This window comes from Pseudonaja textilis, chromosome 1 (genome assembly GCF_049901715.1).
Source record: "Pseudonaja textilis isolate UNSWEBS1 chromosome 1, rPseTex1.2, whole genome shotgun sequence".
NCBI classification, from domain to species: Eukaryota; Metazoa; Chordata; class Lepidosauria; order Squamata; family Elapidae; genus Pseudonaja; species Pseudonaja textilis.
The window spans coordinates 282,183,748-282,202,837 of NC_141990.1; the positions used below are offsets into that span (position 1 = coordinate 282,183,748).

At 40.5% G+C, this 19,090-nt stretch overlaps 1 protein-coding gene across 4 annotated transcripts in view; it reads left to right on the forward strand.

Moving 5' to 3' along the window:
• The window catches only part of PRORP (protein only RNase P catalytic subunit), a 48,286-nt gene extending 29,950 nt beyond the window's left edge, over nt 1-18,336 (forward strand). For all 4 annotated transcript variants that reach the window (XM_087921902.1, XM_087921901.1, XM_087921903.1 and 1 more), the window contains exons 6-8: nt 15,598-15,746; nt 16,981-17,176; nt 18,135-18,336. In XM_087921902.1, coding sequence (XP_087778028.1) covers nt 15,598-15,746; nt 16,981-17,176; nt 18,135-18,263 — 474 coding nt within the window. In that variant the 3' untranslated portion in view covers nt 18,264-18,336. The remainder of the gene's footprint in view (nt 1-15,597; nt 15,747-16,980; nt 17,177-18,134) is intronic.
• The last annotated feature ends 754 nt before the right edge of the window (nt 18,337-19,090 follow it).

Consider the following 19,090-nt stretch of genomic DNA (forward strand, 5'->3'; position numbering starts at 1 on the left):
ATAGAAAAGTTCCATTCTGCCTCTTCATTCTTGCCTCTCCTATGTAATTTAGATGAGAACATCCAGCTACTAGAGGGAAAATCCCGAGTCAGTTAAAAGGAAAGTTAAATTCATTGGGACATTGTGCTCCAAGGAGGAGGAGGATAACTCAATTTGCAGCAACTAAGAAAGTAATCATAGATTGTAAAGAAGAGGCTTTGCGATATAAAATGGTAGTTTCCTTCGTGGTTTGTTTTGGCCTGATAGATTGGTGGTCAATGAGATATGTGATATTTTGCAACAATGGGAGTATCACAACTAAAAATGGATGTATTTTTAACTTTCGTACGGTACTTTTTTAGAAATTTCATTAAATTTTTTGGCTCCACACTCTGGAAGCCCAGATCCAATCTGTCATTGCTTTCTCCCAGTTTCATGTTTACTAACCTATATACAGTGTGAGTATTTTTGGAACGTTTTAAAACCCACACAATGGAAAATGAATCTACTCATGTCAGACACATTTGTAACTTAAATTAAGTTTCAGTCTTACAAAGAAAATTTTACCTGTGCAGGCTTTTTCAAAAAGGACCACATCCCTTTTCCACCCTTACCCTTCAAACTGGAATGGAATGAGCTGTTATTTGAAAGTCTTCGCTGAGTAAATGTAAAACTACCTCATGCAAACATTCCACAATTCAAACCCATTCATTTTGTCATATCCTTGCTCTAAATTAGGAGATATACAATAGGTTTTCTTTTTCACATTCATATATGTGCAAAGGAGCAAACATCTGGCCTGTACTCTCCAAAGTTTGTTCACTGTCAACTCTTTTGATCAGAATGCTGCCCAGCACCTTAAGTATACTTAATAAACTCCCAACAGTTTTTATATTTTCTCTTATTTCCTTGGGTAGAGGGAACAGTACCACCATTCTTCCTATATGTGTATCAGACATAGATACAATCTTCACACACACATTAAATAACCTGCTCCAATCCATGTTTTACCATATTTAACCATTGCCAAGATTCTTGAAGCATGCAACTTTTCTTTTTTATGTCCTTCTCCTTGAATAGTAACATTTCAGTATTATTCTTTAAAATATTCCTGTCAGTTTCATGCTGATCTTGAAAACACACCTTCCAGCATTCACTTCAGTTACATCCCAAGTCATTTATTTTAAATTTACTCTACTCTGCTCTGATCTTGGAGTCCTGGTGGACAATCACTTAAATATGAGCCAGCATTGTGCTGCAGCTGAGAAAACAGCCAATGCAGTCCTAGGCTGCATTAACAGAAGGATAGAATCAAGATCATGTGCTGTGTTAATACTGCTTTATAATGCCTTGGTAAGACCACACTGGGAATACTTCGTTCCATTTTGGTTGCCACGATGTAAAAAAGATGTTGAGACTCTAGCAAGGGTACAGAGAAGAGCAACAAAGATGATTAGGAGACTGGAGGCCGAAAAGAACAATTACTGGAATTGGGTATGTCTAGTTTAATAAAAAGAAGAATTATGGTGACATGATAGCAGTGTTCCAATATCCCAGGGGCTGCCACAAAGGAGAAGGGAGACAAGCTATTCTCCAAAGCACCTGAAGGGCAGGACAAGAAGCAAGAAACTAATCAGAGAAAAGCAACCTAAAACTAAGGAGAATTTTTATGATAGAACCATTAATCAGTGGAACAGCTTGCCTCCAGAACTTGTGAATACTCCAGTACTGGAAGTTTTTAAGAAGAAATAGGACAACCATTTGTCTGACATGGCATAGAGTTTCGAGTCTGAGCAGGGGGTTGAACTAAAAGACCTCCAAGGTCCTTTCCAATTTGGTTATTTTGCCTTCCCTCTTTACTAAACTTGTACCTTCATTTCCACACACACACGTTCATCAACTCCATGCTCAAAAATGATCACCATCCTTTAAATCTGTTTCGCCTTTTCCAGGGGTTGTTAAACTGACCGTTTTTTTTCCCCCTTATGCAGTAATGGTCCATTACTTTATGTTTGTCCTGTTTCTATAAATGGTTTGTGAGAAACAGTATTAAGCTTTACACCTGATCAGAATGTAATGGTATTTATTTCTGTAAAGAACAATATTGTCAGTGGTGATGCAAGAGATATTCTCCCTTGAGCTGCTCGGATCATCCAGAGAGTGGGAGGTGCTCCAGTCTGCATCTGTGTAGGCTGAGCTTAATTACTGAGGAACGCTCCGCTCTCTGTCACGTGGTCCCTTGTAGAGTTCCCCAGTTTATGCTCAGCCTTCGCAGAATTAGGCTGTGTGTTTTTTGACTGTGCTTCCACTCTTGGCTGATTCAAGCAGGATAATAGTAATAATTTCAGGTTTGAATTTCAGTTTGTTTCTTTCTTGCCTCTGCGCATCTGAGGGTGCCTTGGGACCCAGGGATGTGCGTTTTCACCCCCAGGGGGCTGTGCGGGCGGCTTAGCAGCGCTTAGCGCTAACCCCCCCTGCCGTTTTTTTCTCTTCTCCGTTCCTGCCTTGTCGTACTTGTACCGTTCTAACGGTCCAGATCCTTTTATTGCTGGTTTTCCCCCCATTAACGCCAATCGCCCAGGTAGAGGCAATTTTAGCGTCCTCGCCCTCGTGGCTTGCAGGACGCATCCACCCTGAGCAGCCCGCTTCATTTTTTTGCATCGATCTCCAGGCGGCCGCCATTTTGGGCGCCGCCTCGTGGCCGGGCGCCATTTTGTAGGCCTCCTATTGCTGCGACGATCTGCTGGCCCTAGCCTCAGGCTTCCAGGCCTAGTAGGGCCTCTCTATCTCCCTCTCTCCTCAAAAGGGAAGAAACCTTATTTTTACATTGTATTTACTGGTGTAAAAGTGTTGGCTCCCGCAGCAGAGCTCAGGGCGGGGAAGTAAGTGCAGCCACTCCCTCCCTGGGGGGGGGGCAAGCTGCCTGAGGCCTGTTATTTCTGGCATTTATTTGACTAATTGTCTTTCTTCTTTCTACCACAACTGCTAGGTTGTTATTTAGTCACCTTAATACAGAATATCTTCATATTTTTTTACATTGGTGATCCAATCTCATTCAATTGGCATTTATTCTCTCTCAGATTTGCTTAGAGAGACATAGCCTCCCATTACTGCCTCTGCAGTGTGTTTTTTCCTGGATCCATATCCTGTTGGGATAAAGTTTGTACATTAGAAGTCTATAACTGTGACAGTTCAATATTTTTGGTCATATTTTTCAGATTATTCCTTACAAATTCCAAAAGGGGGCGCGGGCCAGTTTCTGGATACCCGGCCTTACCCAGGTCGTATCCTAGGCGTGCCAACCGCCTGTATACATATATATATATATATATATATATATATATATATATATATATATATATATATATTCATATTGATTCATCTATTGTTTCACAATGGCAGATGACAACCCCAACACCCGCCATTCTTTGAAGGCAAAATCTAAGTCCCATCATGTGCGCAGACAGGCTAAGGAAACCTCCCAGGAGGCTTCTAAGGCCTCTCAAAGGGATGCCTTAAGGCGCCATAAGGCACTAGAGAGGGAGTTCGATAGGCGCTCTAGGGTGACTCAACCAACACTCCCAGCCGCCCCTTCTACTTCCAGGCACCCCCTCCAGTTTGTTCCCCTCTCTCCAGGCACAGCTCATCCCAGGAGTCTCACACCCCTGGACCAGCAACCAGCCGGATACCCGAAGCCACCTTCACTCCCACGGCCGCTGGCCTAAGACAGGAAGACCCGCCCATGATCGAGATGCCTGAGTACATGAGTTTGGATGGAGCAGGCTATTCGACAAGGGATAGCTCAAGGCATGCAGCAGATGGCCGGACCAGGCCTCCCTCAGACGGCTCCTGTACAAGAGCCTGTGCCAACCAGGTCCACGCCCTCCCTGGACCCCGCTCCTGGTCAGGTACCCTCCCGGGGGGCCAGCCCTCTTCCAGAAAGGGAACCGGAAGAGGGAATGGAAATTTTAGACCAATACAGGGAGGAGGAGGAGGACCTTGAATGGGGATCCACCTTCCATGGGGAACCTCTTTCGGATTTAGACCCAATGGAAGCAGAGCTGTCGGAAGATGAGGGCCTTACCCCCGATCAGCCTTCCTTGTCCATCCTGTTCAGGGCCAAGAACACCTCTGGCCTGGCCACTCAACTCCCCTCTGCCCCCCCCTCCTCTAGGGAGGACCCAGAGGACGCCATGTTCAGGCAGCCCGTGGTTGCCGAGGATGTGATTCCAGCCCCCCCCCATTTTCCACGATCTGGTTTCTAACCAACTGGGCTTTACGGGGGCTCCTCCTGCCCCAACCACTCAGGATAAGAGGTTGTTTAACCCCGAACCAAGTTTTTGCTCCCTCCTCAATACCCCGGAGGTGGACGAGCCCATTGTTGGTCTCGCCTCATCCTCCTCCCCGAGTGACCCCCTGGAGGCCCTCAAACCCTTGCGTCGGGCTCATCTAGCCGAAGCCTGGGCCATTAGATCGGCCACCGCAGCCTCCTTCTTCACCAGGTCCTCTATCCAGTGGCTCCGTCAACTGAAGTCACATATACCTCCATCCAACACAAGGGCGCTTCAGGACATAGCGAAAATCACAGCAGCAGCAGAGTTTTCAGCTGACGCCACATACCATTCTGTCAAATTCTCCTCCCGGGCACTAGCGTCTCAGGTCACTGCCCGCCGTCTGCTCTGGCTCAAACCATGGCAGGCAGACGTGAAAAATAAGGTCAAACTGGCCTCCGCCCCCATTAAGGGGGAGAAGCTTTTTGGTCCAGCCCTGGACCCCCTGTTGGCCGAAACTAGGGGAAAGAAGAAATTCCTTCCTTCTCTTTTTCGGAGGCCAGACTCCCGAACCCCTCAGCCCTTTCGAAGAGGGTCCTCCTGGTCCTTCTACCAGTCACCCTTCCCTCCCAGATACCCGAGGCCTCCTTCGTATAGAACACCATATCCCCAGGATCGTTACGACTCGAGCGATCGAAATAGGAGGGGCAGAGGGTTTAAGCGTCCCTTCAGGGGTTCCGGGGGGAGACCCTTCCGGCGGTCCAAATAAATCCTGTCTTTTTCCCCCCATTGGTGGTCGGCTGAGACATTTCGCCGACCTATGGGACTCCACCACCTCCGATAAATGGGTCAGGGATTCCATTAAGTTTGGGCTTGCTCTGGAGTTCAACTCTCAACCTCCCGAGTTTTTCATGTCATCTCCTCCCTCTAGGGACCCCTCCAAACGCAACTTGATGGATTCTGCCATCCACCATTTACTCTCCATCCAGGCCATCCAGCCAGTTACCCCCTCTCAACGAGACCAGGGCTTCTATTCCCACCTCTTCGTGGTTCCCAAGTCCTCGGGGGGATGGAGGGCTATCCTGGATCTCAAACGACTCAATTGCTTCCTAACCCTCCGCAAATTCAAAATGCACACCCTTCAATCCATCTTGCAAGGCACCAGGAAAGGAGATTGGCTCTCTTCTATAGACCTCTCAGAGGCATACCTCCACATCCCAATTCGGCCTTCCCACTCTAAATTCCTTAGATTCTGTTACAATCACCATCATTTCCAGTATGTGGCCCTTCCCTTTGGGTTAGCTTCCGCTCCTAGAGTTTTCACTAAGATCCTTGTGGCCTTGGCGGCTCGCTTAAGGGACTACCTGGTCTGGCTCCACTGCTATCTGGATGACATCCTCATCCTGTTCCATTCACAATCACAAGCAGAGCTGGACACCAAGACCACCCTCTCTGCTCTCCAGGGCCATGGGTTTCTGGTCAACCAAAAAAAGAGCCAACTGGTCCCTTCTACCCGAATTGCCCACTTGGGGGCCATTATTGACACGGTGCAGGGAAAAGTGTTCCTTTCTCCGGAAAGGCTCCAGAGTATTCGAAATTCTATTCAGGTTATTCTACGATCAAAGAGGGCTTCTTTATTAGAATTGTCTAAATTACTGGGGAAAATGGTTTCATGCATCTCTATTATTCCTTGGGCCCGTCTTCATACCAGGTCCCTGCAGTGGCTCCTGCTCCCGTTTCAAAGGTCCGGCAGAAGCAACTCAAAATCCACCATAGAGGTACCTCCAAAGGTCCTCTCGTCTCTCCTCTGGTGGACCAAGCCTGCCATCAACAGGGGTCATCTCTTCAAAGATCCTCAGCGTCTCATCATCACCACAGACGCCAGCCTGAACGGCTGGGGCGCTCACATCCAGTCCCTTACAACACAGGGCAAATGGTCCCAAGCAGAGCGGGCCTGCAGCATAAACTGGCTGGAGCTCCACGCCATCCACCTGGCCCTGCACCACTTCCTGCCTCAGGTACACGGGTGGCACGTCCTTATTCTCACGGACAACGTTACCGCCAAGGCCCATGTCAACAGGCAAGGCGGGACCCAGTCTATCCGGTTGATGAGAGAGGCCGAAAGACTCTGTCGTTGGGCAGAGCGTCACCTCCTCTCGATCAAAGCAGAACACATTTCGGGGGCCTCAAACACCCGAGTGGACTGGTTGAGCAGGGCCACCGTGGACCAGTCCGAGTGGCGCATCCACCCATCCCTTTTCAGGGAGGCGACCATGATCTTCGGCCTCCCGTCAGTGGATCTCTTTGCATCCCCCCGCAACACCCAGCTCCCTCGGGTCTTCTCCAGATTTCCTTCCCCCGGGGCCAAGAATCACAACGCACTTCACTGTCCGTGGCCCCCGAGACTCCTGTACGCCTTCCCCCCGTTAGCTCTACTTCCCAGAGTCATTCAGAAACTGATCCAGGAGAAGGCAGAACTGATTCTAGTGGCTCCCTATTGGCCAGACGGCCGTGGTTTGCGGATCTCTGCGACCTATTGGTGTCTCCTCCATGGAGAATCCCTCCGGACAGGATCTCCCTGTCCCAGGGGCCCATTCAACATCCGGCGCCCCAATGGCTCCAACTAACCGTTTGGAGGTTGAGCGGGAAAAGTTGAAGAAGGAGAATTTATCTGACCAGGTCATTAACACTATCCTGGCTGCCAGACGGCCTTCAACCAATAGAATATACAATGCTACCTGGGTCAGTTTCTGCAGGTGGTGCCATTCCTCCATGGTCAACCCGCTCTCGCCTTCGGTGGCCCAGATTTTGAACTTCCTCCAGGATGGGCTCAAAAAAGGTCTTTCACCTAGCACCTTGAGACGCCAGGTAGCGGCCCTCTCGACCGTCGTCTCCGCGACAATCTGGGTCCCCTTTCTCACCATCCCCGTATCAGGGCCTTCCTCAGGGGAGCCACTAACCTCCGTCTCCCTGTCGTGCACCGGTAGCCCACTTGGGACCTTAACAAGGTCCTAGTAGCCCTAACTAAACCTCCTTTCGAGCCTATTAGAGAATCCTCTCTCCAAACTTTGACCTTTAAGGTAGTGTTCCTGGTGGCAATTACCTTGGCTCGCCGAATTTTGGAGATTGCTGCCCTTTTGGTGAGAAAGGACCTTTGTATCTTCCACTCCGATCGGATGGTCCTACGCCCCGACCCGACCTTCTTGCCCAAGGTCAATTCAGCCTTCCACAGGGCTCAGGAGCTAACACTCCCGAACTTTTGTCCCAATCCTTCGCGGGAAAGGGAGAAACGATGGCACACCCTAGATGTGAGGCGGGCCCTCCGCATATACATTAATCGCACGCAACCCTTTAGAAGGTCCGAGTCCTTATTTCTCTCCTTCCAGCCCAAGTCATTAGGCCACAAGGTGTCCCCTTCCACCATCGGGCAATGGATCAGAGCCACCATCACCAAGGCTTATTCGTCTCAGGCCTTGCCAGTTCCCAGCGGGGTCACTGCACATTCCACCAGAAGTGCGGCCACCTCTGTGGCCTGGGCTACCCAGGCTCCAATTTCAGACATTTGTCGGGCCGCCACCTGGGCTTCCCCCTCCCCTTTCATTAGGCACTATTAGATTGACATCTTTGCGTCAGCGGAGGCTTCGTTTGGCAGACGAGTCCTCCAGTGAGTCATCGAGGACCCAGGGGAGCTTCCACTCCAGACGGATTCCCTCCCGTAGGACAGCCAAGCTTTGGTATGTCCCACTCTGGATGATCCGAGCAGCTCAAGGGAGAATGGGCGTTGGTCTTACCTGACACGCCATTTCTAGTCGAGCTGCGAGGATCATCCAGCCCCACCCTTTTTATTTTTTTCCATCTGGGGGAACCTTGTTTCAGCCAATGATACCTTAAGACTAGTTAGATGAGAGTTAGACGACTTTCCTCCTCTCTCGACTTCGCATAAACTGGGGAATGCTACAAGGGACCACGTGACAGAGGGCGGAGCGTTCCTCAGTAATTAAGCTCCAGATGCAGACTGGAGCACCTCCCACTCTCTGGATGATCCTCACAGCTCGACTAGAAATGGTGTGTCAGGTAAGACCAACGCCCATTTTCTTTGTTACAAAGTTCTACAAGGTTAATTTCTGCTGAATACTTCATGTGTTGTGGCATCCTTTTCATATTGAGGGAAAACAGTTTCAGTAATTTTTCAAAACAAATTATTCCTGCTTAAATGGAAATCAAAGAAAAATATATCTTACGGCCATAAGATTAGAAATACATATGGTTCGTTGAAGTTAAAGAAGACAAATCTAAGTCTTTAGAGAGAACTATGGAAAGCAGCACAGAAATATATTAAATATATTTTTTCTTCAGAAGAACACACATAAATAAAGATTATTCATTATGGCACGTGTTTTGTGTCTTGGCATCTTAAAGACAGGTATCTTTTGGTTTTGTTGCTTCAGCTTTACATTTTTATCTCTTTAAGATTCCATGATAGCATTGCTCCATGGTAACATGGCAATATATTAAACTCCAGGAGCTTGTTCTAGTTTCCTAAAGAGATGGAAAAACTATTCCAGGTCATAGGGCTCATATTTTCCTCTTGGATCCATTCTTACCATTATTCACACAGTGGTGAAGTGAATTGATACTTTATAGAAGCACAAAATGAATCAATGAAGCGTTTCAAACATTCCACTGCCACCCCTTATAAGGATGGAATATTGTGAGTACTTCTCATACCACGAAAGGTAAATTCACCTGAAAGTGTCTTCCTTAACTATGACAAAGCTATAGGAGGTGTTTAGCTGTTTGCTTGAGTCATAATTTCTTTGTGCCTTCTTACGACACTATTGAGGGAATTCCCATCTGAGAAATCTTTATATGATCTGAGAAGGAAGGCATGTACAAAAAAAAACCCTGACCTTTTAAAAGTATGACTTGTGTGCACTGTATTATTTTGCAATTTATTCCCTATGACTGGAAGTGAGATGTTGGAGTAGTATTCCTGATTTATATAGTAATTCTGTGCACTTTTGATTTCATATGGTCAGCTGCTACATTCTAATTAATTGCAGAGGTATTTGAAGCTACATTGCCATTGCTGTCAGAGATATAAACAAGTACATAGCTTTATGCCCAGGTATACATCTGTACACCTAGTGTTCAAACTATGTATGTCTAGTCCTCAATCTATTTTGGGATATAATTAAGCCATTACTCATCTATACAGTATTAGTATCTTGAATCACATTTATAATTTGGTGAGAGCATCTGCTATTCCTTCCATTTTAATTTGTCATATATAGCACCCATCCAACAATGTTAACAGTCATTGTTCGCAAAATTGTTTTTGAGAATTTATTTATTTATTTTAAATTTATGTAGTCTCCCATCTCAAAACAAGTGACTCTGGATGGCATACAAACAGTAATATCAAATTATTATTATTTTAAAACATTAAAAATGATAAAATGGAATTTCTGCCTTACTTCTAAGTATTTTGAGAGACTGTGGCCAAAGAGTGAAGGAAACCACTTTGTTCTCCAGTGCCTATAAAACATAATACTTTAAGGCATGGGTGTGCAGCCTTGGAAACTTTAAGACCTGAGGACTTCAACTCCCAGAATTCCCCAGCTACTCATGCTCATTGGGGATTTCTGGGAGTTGAAGTCACATGTTTTAAGGTTGCCAAGGTTGGACACTCCTGCTTTAAGCTGTTAGTAAAGATGAAACCAACACTGATCTCAAAAACAATAGGAGGAGGAGCAGGAGGCAGTCCATATTTCCCACAATCATCTTTTGCATTCACCAATCTTTCCAAATATACTGAATCTCCAAAGTTCAATGTTTGTCACAAACTTTAATGTGCCTCAGTGCCATTACAGAAAATATTAGATTTCATTTTAACAGTTAAAACCATTTGCCATTTTTCTGATGTCTAAAAATAGTGTCTTGTTTGCTAAGAAGCAGTTATGCATAGGAAACCAAATAGGAAATTCTCCTATAACTAAGTATAGTCCATCATAATAATATCCAAACTTTAAATAAAAGAGCAAACTATTACCAGAAACAGACTAATATATTTTTAAAATACCTAAAACAAAAGTACCTCTTTTAAAAAAAAAAAATTAATTGGTTTTTAAAACAAACATAAACAAACAAAACATAAAAACATCAAATCATCTTCCATATATGTACATACAGTGTGCCGGTTGGTTTACAAATTGTTTTGTGCTTCCATTTCATATTCTTCAATTATAATTACATTGTATAATAATCTCATATTTTTGATCAATATATTAAATACATTAATATCATTATTAATCATTTGACTATACTTTTCCAAAATGATCATATTTTACTTAATTTGTTTTATGACAATTCGTATTATCATCCTAGATCTATCCTAGAATCATTTTGTAGATATAATAAGAAAAGAATCCATCTTTATATATTTAGTATTTTCTAAAAGTCTACCTATTTCATTACTATATTTTATTGTCTAACCATTGATAGAATAGATCCCAAATTTTATAAAATTGTTTATCATCTTGTTCTCTAAGTTCAAATGTCACTCATTTCAGCACATTCCAATATTTTCTTAATGATTTCCTCCTGTGATGGTATTTTCTCATTTTTCCAGTTTTTAGCAAATACAATCCTAGCCGCTGTTAATACATTTACAATCAGGTATTTCAAGTCTTTACAGGTAAAATTCCCAATAAAAATATCTCTAGTTTCAAATCTATGTGCATTTTTGTCATTTTTTCCAACCACGTGTGTATTTTTGTCCAGTTTTTTTTAGCATCCGCACAAGTCCACCACATATGGTAATATGAGCCAGGTATCTGATGACATTTCCAACATTTTTCGGATTTATTCTTGAACATTATTGCTATTCTTGTCGGGGGAAAGTGCCACCTGTAAAACATCTTATACAAATTTTCTTTATATGCTGTTGACATTGTCATTTTATAATTTTGAGACCACAATTTTTGCCATTTCTCTAGATCAATCCCATATCCAAAATTCTTCCCCCAAGCAATCATAGTTTCTTTAACTTGTTCTTCTTCTAGTTTAATTTCTAATAAATATCCATACAATTTTTTAATCACCTTTTCATCAGTACCTGTCAAAATCTTATCTAAATCAGTCAGTTTATCATAGAAACCTTCTGTTTTAGAATCTTTATCATACCTTGAATGTATTTGCGCATATGAAAACCAATTCATCTTTATACCTTGTTCCTCTAGTTTTTGTATAAATTTAACTTCACCCTTTTCATTCAATATTTCACCATATCTAACTGTTTGCTCCTTTTTGTATATTTTAAGATAAGAAAATGCTTCAATAGTCGATAGCCAGACTGGAATTTTCAAATAACATTGTCTTTTAATCTTCTCCCAATTTAACCACAGAGACTCCCGTATATAATGTCTTCTAAAGTACCCCTGTGTTTTAGTTCCTTTATACCAGGGGTTCCCAACCTGGGGTGCTTGCACCCCCTGGGTGTGCGAGATGATATTCCAGGGGGTGCGAGAAAAGTCCAGGTAAATAATAGGATATTGGCTATATGTTGGCATTTTTATTTATTATTTATTTCAGGGGGTGCGAGGTTCGAGTGAAATTTCTTTAGGAGTGCAGGGCGAAAAAAAGGTTGGGAACCACTGCTTTATACCATAAAAAAGCATGCCAAGAAAAAGTGACCCTGCAGATGATTATGCAAGGAATTCAAAATATTCAAACAAGATCAGAGAATATTGAAAAGAGAATAGAGAACATTGAACAAAGAACAGAGAACATTGAACAAAGAACAGGGAAAACCGATGAAAAAGTGGAGAACATCCAACAAATGATGATGAAGTATGATGAGAGACTCCAAAAAATTGAAGAAGAAGATTAACAAAGAGACAAGAAGATTGGAGACATTGATAACAGATTAACTGTGGCTGAACAAGATAAAAGTGGTATGCTGAGATGGGAGATGGTCAGATCAGAATTTTATTTTAGATTCCAAAACATAGAGGAAGAAAAAGGACAAAATCTAGCTGAGATAATGATAGAAATATTGGCTGAAGCTTTGGAAATAACTGAAGAGAAGATGATGGATGGAATAGATGAGGTTTATCGAGTCTTTACAAGATATGCGTTGAGAAATAGCTTACCAAGAGAAGTTCACATCAGATTTACAAAGAAAGCCATTAAAACGCAAATATTGCAACTGGCAAGAGAGAAAACATTGAAATACAAAGATAAGGAGATTGTGGTCTTGAAACAAGTACCCAGAAGAGTGAGAGAGATGAGAAGAGAATACCGATTCTTGACCAAATTGTTACTTAAAAAAGAGGTGAATTATAGATGGCTGATTCCAGAAGGTTTAATGTTTACATGGCAAGAACAGAGATATAGAATTGACTCAATTGAGAAAGCTGAATCATTTTACACAGAATTTTTCAGAGTGGAGGAAGAGGCAGAAAAAGAAATTTTACTAATTGAATTCCAAGAGGATTCCCAAATGACGACTGAAAAAGAAGAAGGTGCAGTAGGTGTAAAGGAGGAAGCCAAAGAACAATGTGAACCAAGATCCACGAGAGCTGTCAAACCTAACTACAAAGCATAATCATGGAAGAGAAAAAACTGATTACAATGAATATAAATGGACTTAATTCAGCTGCTAAAAGAAGGAAAATTTTTCATAAATTAGAGATATTAAAATTTGATATAATCTGCCTAGAAGAAGTACATATTAAAAAACAATATGAACAATCGTTGATACAGCCAAAATTAGGGAAAATATTCACTTCCTTGACACAATGTAAGAAAAGAGGAGTGGTTTTATATATTAAAGAGACCATCTCAGCGAAATTGATTTATACTGATGACGACAGAATAATATTAATGGTGGAAATAATGGACAATAATACAAAAACACTCCTGATTGCAATCTATGCCCCAAATGACAAACAAGAAGAATTCTATAAAAAATTAAATATGAAAATAGTTGAACTGGACTATGTTAATATAGTTATGATGGGAGATTTTAATGGAATTGTAGACAATAAACTGGACTACACAGCACAGAAAACAATAAAGCAAAATAGAAAGACTCTCCCTAAATCTTTTTTTAAAATGGTAGATGAAATAAACTTAAAAGATACATGGAGAGAAAGAAATGCTAAAACTAAACAATACACCTTCTACTCAAATAAAAGTACCTCTTATCCATGGATCATTTTTGTACAAACATATGGGATATTATGCAAGCATATGGCAAATAGAACTCTTTTCTAATAATATTTTTATTATTCCCTTTGTGGTTTAGGTGGGATTATCTTAGACTTCTCTCATCAGGGTTATTGCTTTAATACCAATTTAATTATGCAGACAGGCTAAACAACCCAATTTAAGGAAAGAATTCTTCTTAAAACAGTGCAAAAGTCTTGTGCTCTGGAGGATTTTGTTATGTCTTAGGTTTGGGGCTATAGAATGTCTTAGGTTTGGGGCTATAGAATAGAATAGAATAACAGAGTTGGAAGGGACCTTGGAGGTCTTTTAGTCCAACCCCTGTCTAGGCAGGAATCCCTACACCACTTCAGACAAAGGCAATCCAGCATCTTTTTAAAAACTTCCGGTGTTGGAGCATTCACAACTTCTGGAGGCAAGTTGTTCCACTAATTAATTGTCCAAACTGTCAGGAAATTTCTTCTTAGTTCTAGGTTGCTTCGCTCCTTGATTAGTTTCCACCCATTGCTTCTTGTCTTGCCTTCAGGTGCTTGGAGAATAGCTTGACTCCCTCTTCTTTGTGGCAGCCTCTGAGATATTGGAACACTGCTATCATGTCTCCCCAGTCCTTCTTTTCATTAGACTAGACATATCCAGTTCCTGCAACTGTTTTTCATGTTTTAGCTTCCAGTCCCCTAATCATCTTTGTTCCTCTTCTCTGTACTCTTTCTAGAGTCTCAACACCTTTTTACATTGTGGTGACCAAAACTGCATGCAGTATTCCAAGTTTGGCCTTACCAAGGCATTACAAAGTGGTATTAACACTTCATGTGATCTTGATCCTATCCCTCTGTTTATGCAGCCTAGAATTGTGTTGGCTTTTTTGGCAGCTGCTGCACACTGCTTGCTCATATTTAAATGGTTGTCCACTAGGACTCTGAGATCCCTGTCACAGTTACTACTGTTGAGCAAGGTACCACATATACTGTACCTGTGCATTTGATTTTTCTTGCCAAAATGTAGAACCTTACTTTTTCACAATTGAATTCCATTTTGTTAGATAGTGCCCAATGTTCAAGCCTGTCAAGATTCTTCTGTATCTTAAGCCTATCTTCTGGAGTGTTGGCTATTCCTGCCAGCTTGGTGTCGTCTGCAAATTTGATGAGTTCCCCTTCTATCCCCTTGTCCAAGTCATTGATGAAGCTGTTGAAGAGTACTGGGCCTAAATCAGAGCCTTGGGGTACTCTACTGCATATTTCCCTCCATGTAGATGCAGTTCATTGGGGACTACATGTTGAGTGTGGTTGGTCAGCCGGTTACAAATCCATCTGGTGGTGATGCTGTCTAACACACATTTTTCTACTTTATCTAGTAGTACGGTAGGCTATGGTCTATTTTATCAAATACCTTACTGAAGTCCAAGTAAATTATATCAACAGCATTCATTATGCATTAGCTGGAATTAGCTGGAATTATATGCATTAGCTGGAATTATGCAACATAATGAACTACAAAATAACAAATTACTTTTTCCCTAGCATGTTCTGGAACTCAGTGGTTAAGATTTCATGTTGATCCCAGAAGACTCTGTAAATTGGATCATTGTGATTAAGATACATATATACTGTACAGACACAGTGTCTAATATTTCAGGAAGGCAAGATCAGGAAGCTGAATTGTTGCAAGAATACACAAAGCTTAAGTTAATTCAAAATTTCTTTCTGAAATGGAATAAGTTCATTGTCCAAAAGAACTCCTCAGATACTTAACTTTATGCCATGCTTGAAAGAAATTTTATTTCCTTGCCTTCTTGTTAGATCTCTTTTTCCTACTGTGCTTCACATCTTGGCAAATCTGCAGATGTTACAGTTTCAGTGTGATCTTATTTCCACTTTTTCTCAAGTAAGCTAGTAAGTTATAATAGTGACTATAAAAAGAAGAAAAGCCACTCAGAATATGGGTGTATTGAGAAACCTTCTCTATTTTCAAGCTAGATTTTTCTAAAACCAACATTTTAACAAATTTTTATTTTTTTAGTTCTTCATAAAGACAAATCTATAGGAATCATGATTCTAATCTAGAAAGTAAAGAATGGACAAGATCCACATTTTAAAACATTCCTTTCCTCTCTGCATAGTTGCTGGATGTGGTCTTCTACCTAGCACAGAAGTATCATCGATTACTTGTTCTCGGCCGTAGACACATGCTGAAACATTCATTTCAATGGAAAAAAAGCGACATGGATGCCATGCAGAAGAAAGCAGACTTCTTCTTTACTGATAATATGTATGTTATTTGATTTTTAGAAAGTATAATCTTTAGAAATATTTGCATTAGTTCCTAGTTGCAACATAAGTATTGAGACTGAATTTAACAACAAAAATAATATACTGTATTTCATATATGAATGCTATATATTCTTGATATATTTTATTTCATTTTGCAATTGTGTAATATTTTTCCATAAAAGATAAATGCAATCTTTTCGCTCAAGTTATTTCATCCACAACAATGCAGCCTTGTTTACCACAGTCAACAGCTTTGCATTACTAATTATCTTTGAATATAATAATGAACCAGACAATTAAAACCCACAACCTATATGTATTTTTATTTACAAATTACAAGAAAAAATTGATAAAATAACTATATATCCAACCTTCTCCCCCACTGTTAAGAATAAAATTTAAAGGAATTAATAGAAACCAAACCAACAAAAAAAATAGAAACACATAGATGAGGTTAACATCTTTAACATTTGAATATTTTTCCATAAATCTACTGATAAAAATAAACTCTTCCAAAAATATATCAACTAATCACATAAACAATTATATGGATCTATGAAATTCCTCAAATTTTTATACCTCTAACAGAAAAAATGAATATGACACAGTATCTTGTAACTGGTCTCATTTTAATATTTATTTAAATGCAATTTAATAAATTTCTTATCAAATGGAAGTTTTCAGTTTAAAACAAAAAAATGTTGACATACATTTCAATGCTGAACAAATACCTCTGTTTATTTCTTTGAACTGATAGGAAATGTAATTATCTATCTTTTGGTAAAATCTGTAAATTGCTGTTTATTAATATAATATAGCTACACATATTCTATCATCAACTTTTAGAACAAATCTTAGGTAAACCTTAGATAAACCAGGAAAGAAAATACTTCACTTGGAGAATTACTTAGTAAAAATTAAAAATGTTCCCTGGTGATGAAGTATGCAGGCTTGGTCTAAATTTTTATATTATTACTTTGATGATCTAAATATTGAATGCTATTACCTAGCTAGCTCATATGTTGTACATATAAATTGTAGGTATATCAGTATATGTATTCATATAAGTATATAAATAGTTATGAGATGGACATAATGCTAAGTTCAAACAAGTTAAATGCTTCATAGCTAGAATCTTGAAATAATCATTTGAATCAGTTCTATAGTACTTTACTGTGCAAACTGCAATGGTGTATATAATATTTCTGTTTGCCTTTTTTTAAAAAAAATAGGTCTAAAGACGATCCATTTCTGCTGTATGCCACTTTTCATTCAGGTGGTCACTGTATGATAGTAACTAGAGATCTATTACGGGATCATAAAGCTGTTCTTTCTGATAGTGTTACTCGTCGCTTGTTTTTTAAATGGCAACGTGGACATCAGATGGTGGTGTCAAGCTACGTACCAGGAAAGATATTAACATTTGAGGTATTGTTGCACCTATTAGTGTTATTTTTAATAATTATCTAGCATGAGTGATAAATCAAAGGAGGGGTGTAGTCTTTGTAAAGAAAACCCAAATGGTTTTTTCCAATAAAATGTCCTCAGCATAATTTGTAATGTTTAATATTTATACATTAGTTTACTGAAGAATTGTTTTTGGATTGCATACCGTTATGAGAAACCACTTTTATCAATGCTCTTGTTTGTAATCTTACATAAAAGATTTAAAGCAGGGGTCTCAAATTCGCAGCTCGCGGGCCAATTGCGGCCCGCAGGATGATATCCTGTGGCCCCCACCGTGATATGAAAGTATAATATTCGTGCGGCCTTCCCTCCGTTCCCTCCATTCCGGGGGAATGGACCTCTGAAGGAAGTCCCGCCCGCCATTCCTCGTCGTGGCTTCTTCTCCACCCTGAACTTTAACAAGTCCAAGTACAGGTCCAGACTTACTGATGATCATCTTCAAGCCATACTGAGGGTCTCAAGTGCCTCCTCTCTCAAGCCAAATGTGGCTCAGATATGTGAGAGGAAGCGTTGTCACGTCTCTGGCAGCAAGGAGTAAGCTGGAGAAGCCATGTTCTGAGGAACTGTTCATGATCTTCATTCAATGTTCCATTCATGTGTTCAGGACAGTTCATGTATTGGAGAAATCATTAACTATTGATGGCATTTGAGGATATTTTTTTAACAATGTTTTTTGTGGAATCCCTTATGCGGCCCAGCCTCACCCAGACTCTGCCTCCAGCGGCCCCCGGGTAAATTGAGTTTGAGACCCCTGGTTTAAAGTATAGATAGAGATGGTGGGGGCAAACCTGGTTCAGTTTAGATGTTCTCACAGTTCATTACTGGAGGATAACAAGTTTCCTATCTTTAGTTTAAAATATATAAAATCTTAATATTGTGCAAAATATATAATGCAGTCCTGTCTTTTATTATTTAACAGGATGCTTTGCCTTATGATACAATTGTGCAGACTGATGGTAACACATGGCATATTCCCTATGATGACAACTTGTCCAATAGAGCTTCTTTTGAAATTCCAGTAAAGTGGCTCTGTCTTCAGAAGAAATAAACGATGCTTTTTTTATTCAAAATGTATGCATGGCACCTTTATTTCAAATAAATTTCAAACAAACAACTTAAAATGTATTCATTTTCTAAGACAACAGACCTGGACTTAAATGAATCACTGCGTTACAAACAATACTTAATTCTACAAATATTGAAAATTGTGATGCAACTGTTCTTTATAATTGATAAATGTAATTGTGGTTTAAACCAATTACTTTTTGGATGGATTATGGATTATATATTCCTATTTCTCTGCTTTTCATCAGTAACTATTTTTCGTATGTTTCTCCTTTCCAGATGGGCATCTTGGTACCATATAGCTCATCTTATAAGAAACAATTATGTTTGCTTTAGAATTTTACTATTCATGTGCTCCAGAATTCTCAGTTTGGTGGGTTGTGATAAACTTTGCTGACATAAGTAGAAAAACAGGGAGGGAAGGAAGGGCATGAAATATTGGAAGGATGACTGAGAAACAGCCAGTTCTTTTATAGAATGTCCAGATTATACAGCTTCAAGAATAGAGATACCATGAAAACAATTAAGTACAGATAGAAATTTACTAAAATGTAACTGCCTCTGGAATTCCCAATTGAAAGAAGACTGATTCAAAATTTGTACACCAGAAACTGAAGTAGCAGTAGGTTTTCCCCTCCCTTCCCAGTTATGGATGTATTATTATCCTCTTCAATTCTGGAACTTTTGTATTATCCTTCAAATTATTTCCACCTAGTCAGCCTACATTAGCAAGTATTAAGCATAATCTATATAGTAAATGAATGAGGTACATAAAATGAATGTACATTTAGAATAAAAGAACTTTCAGTT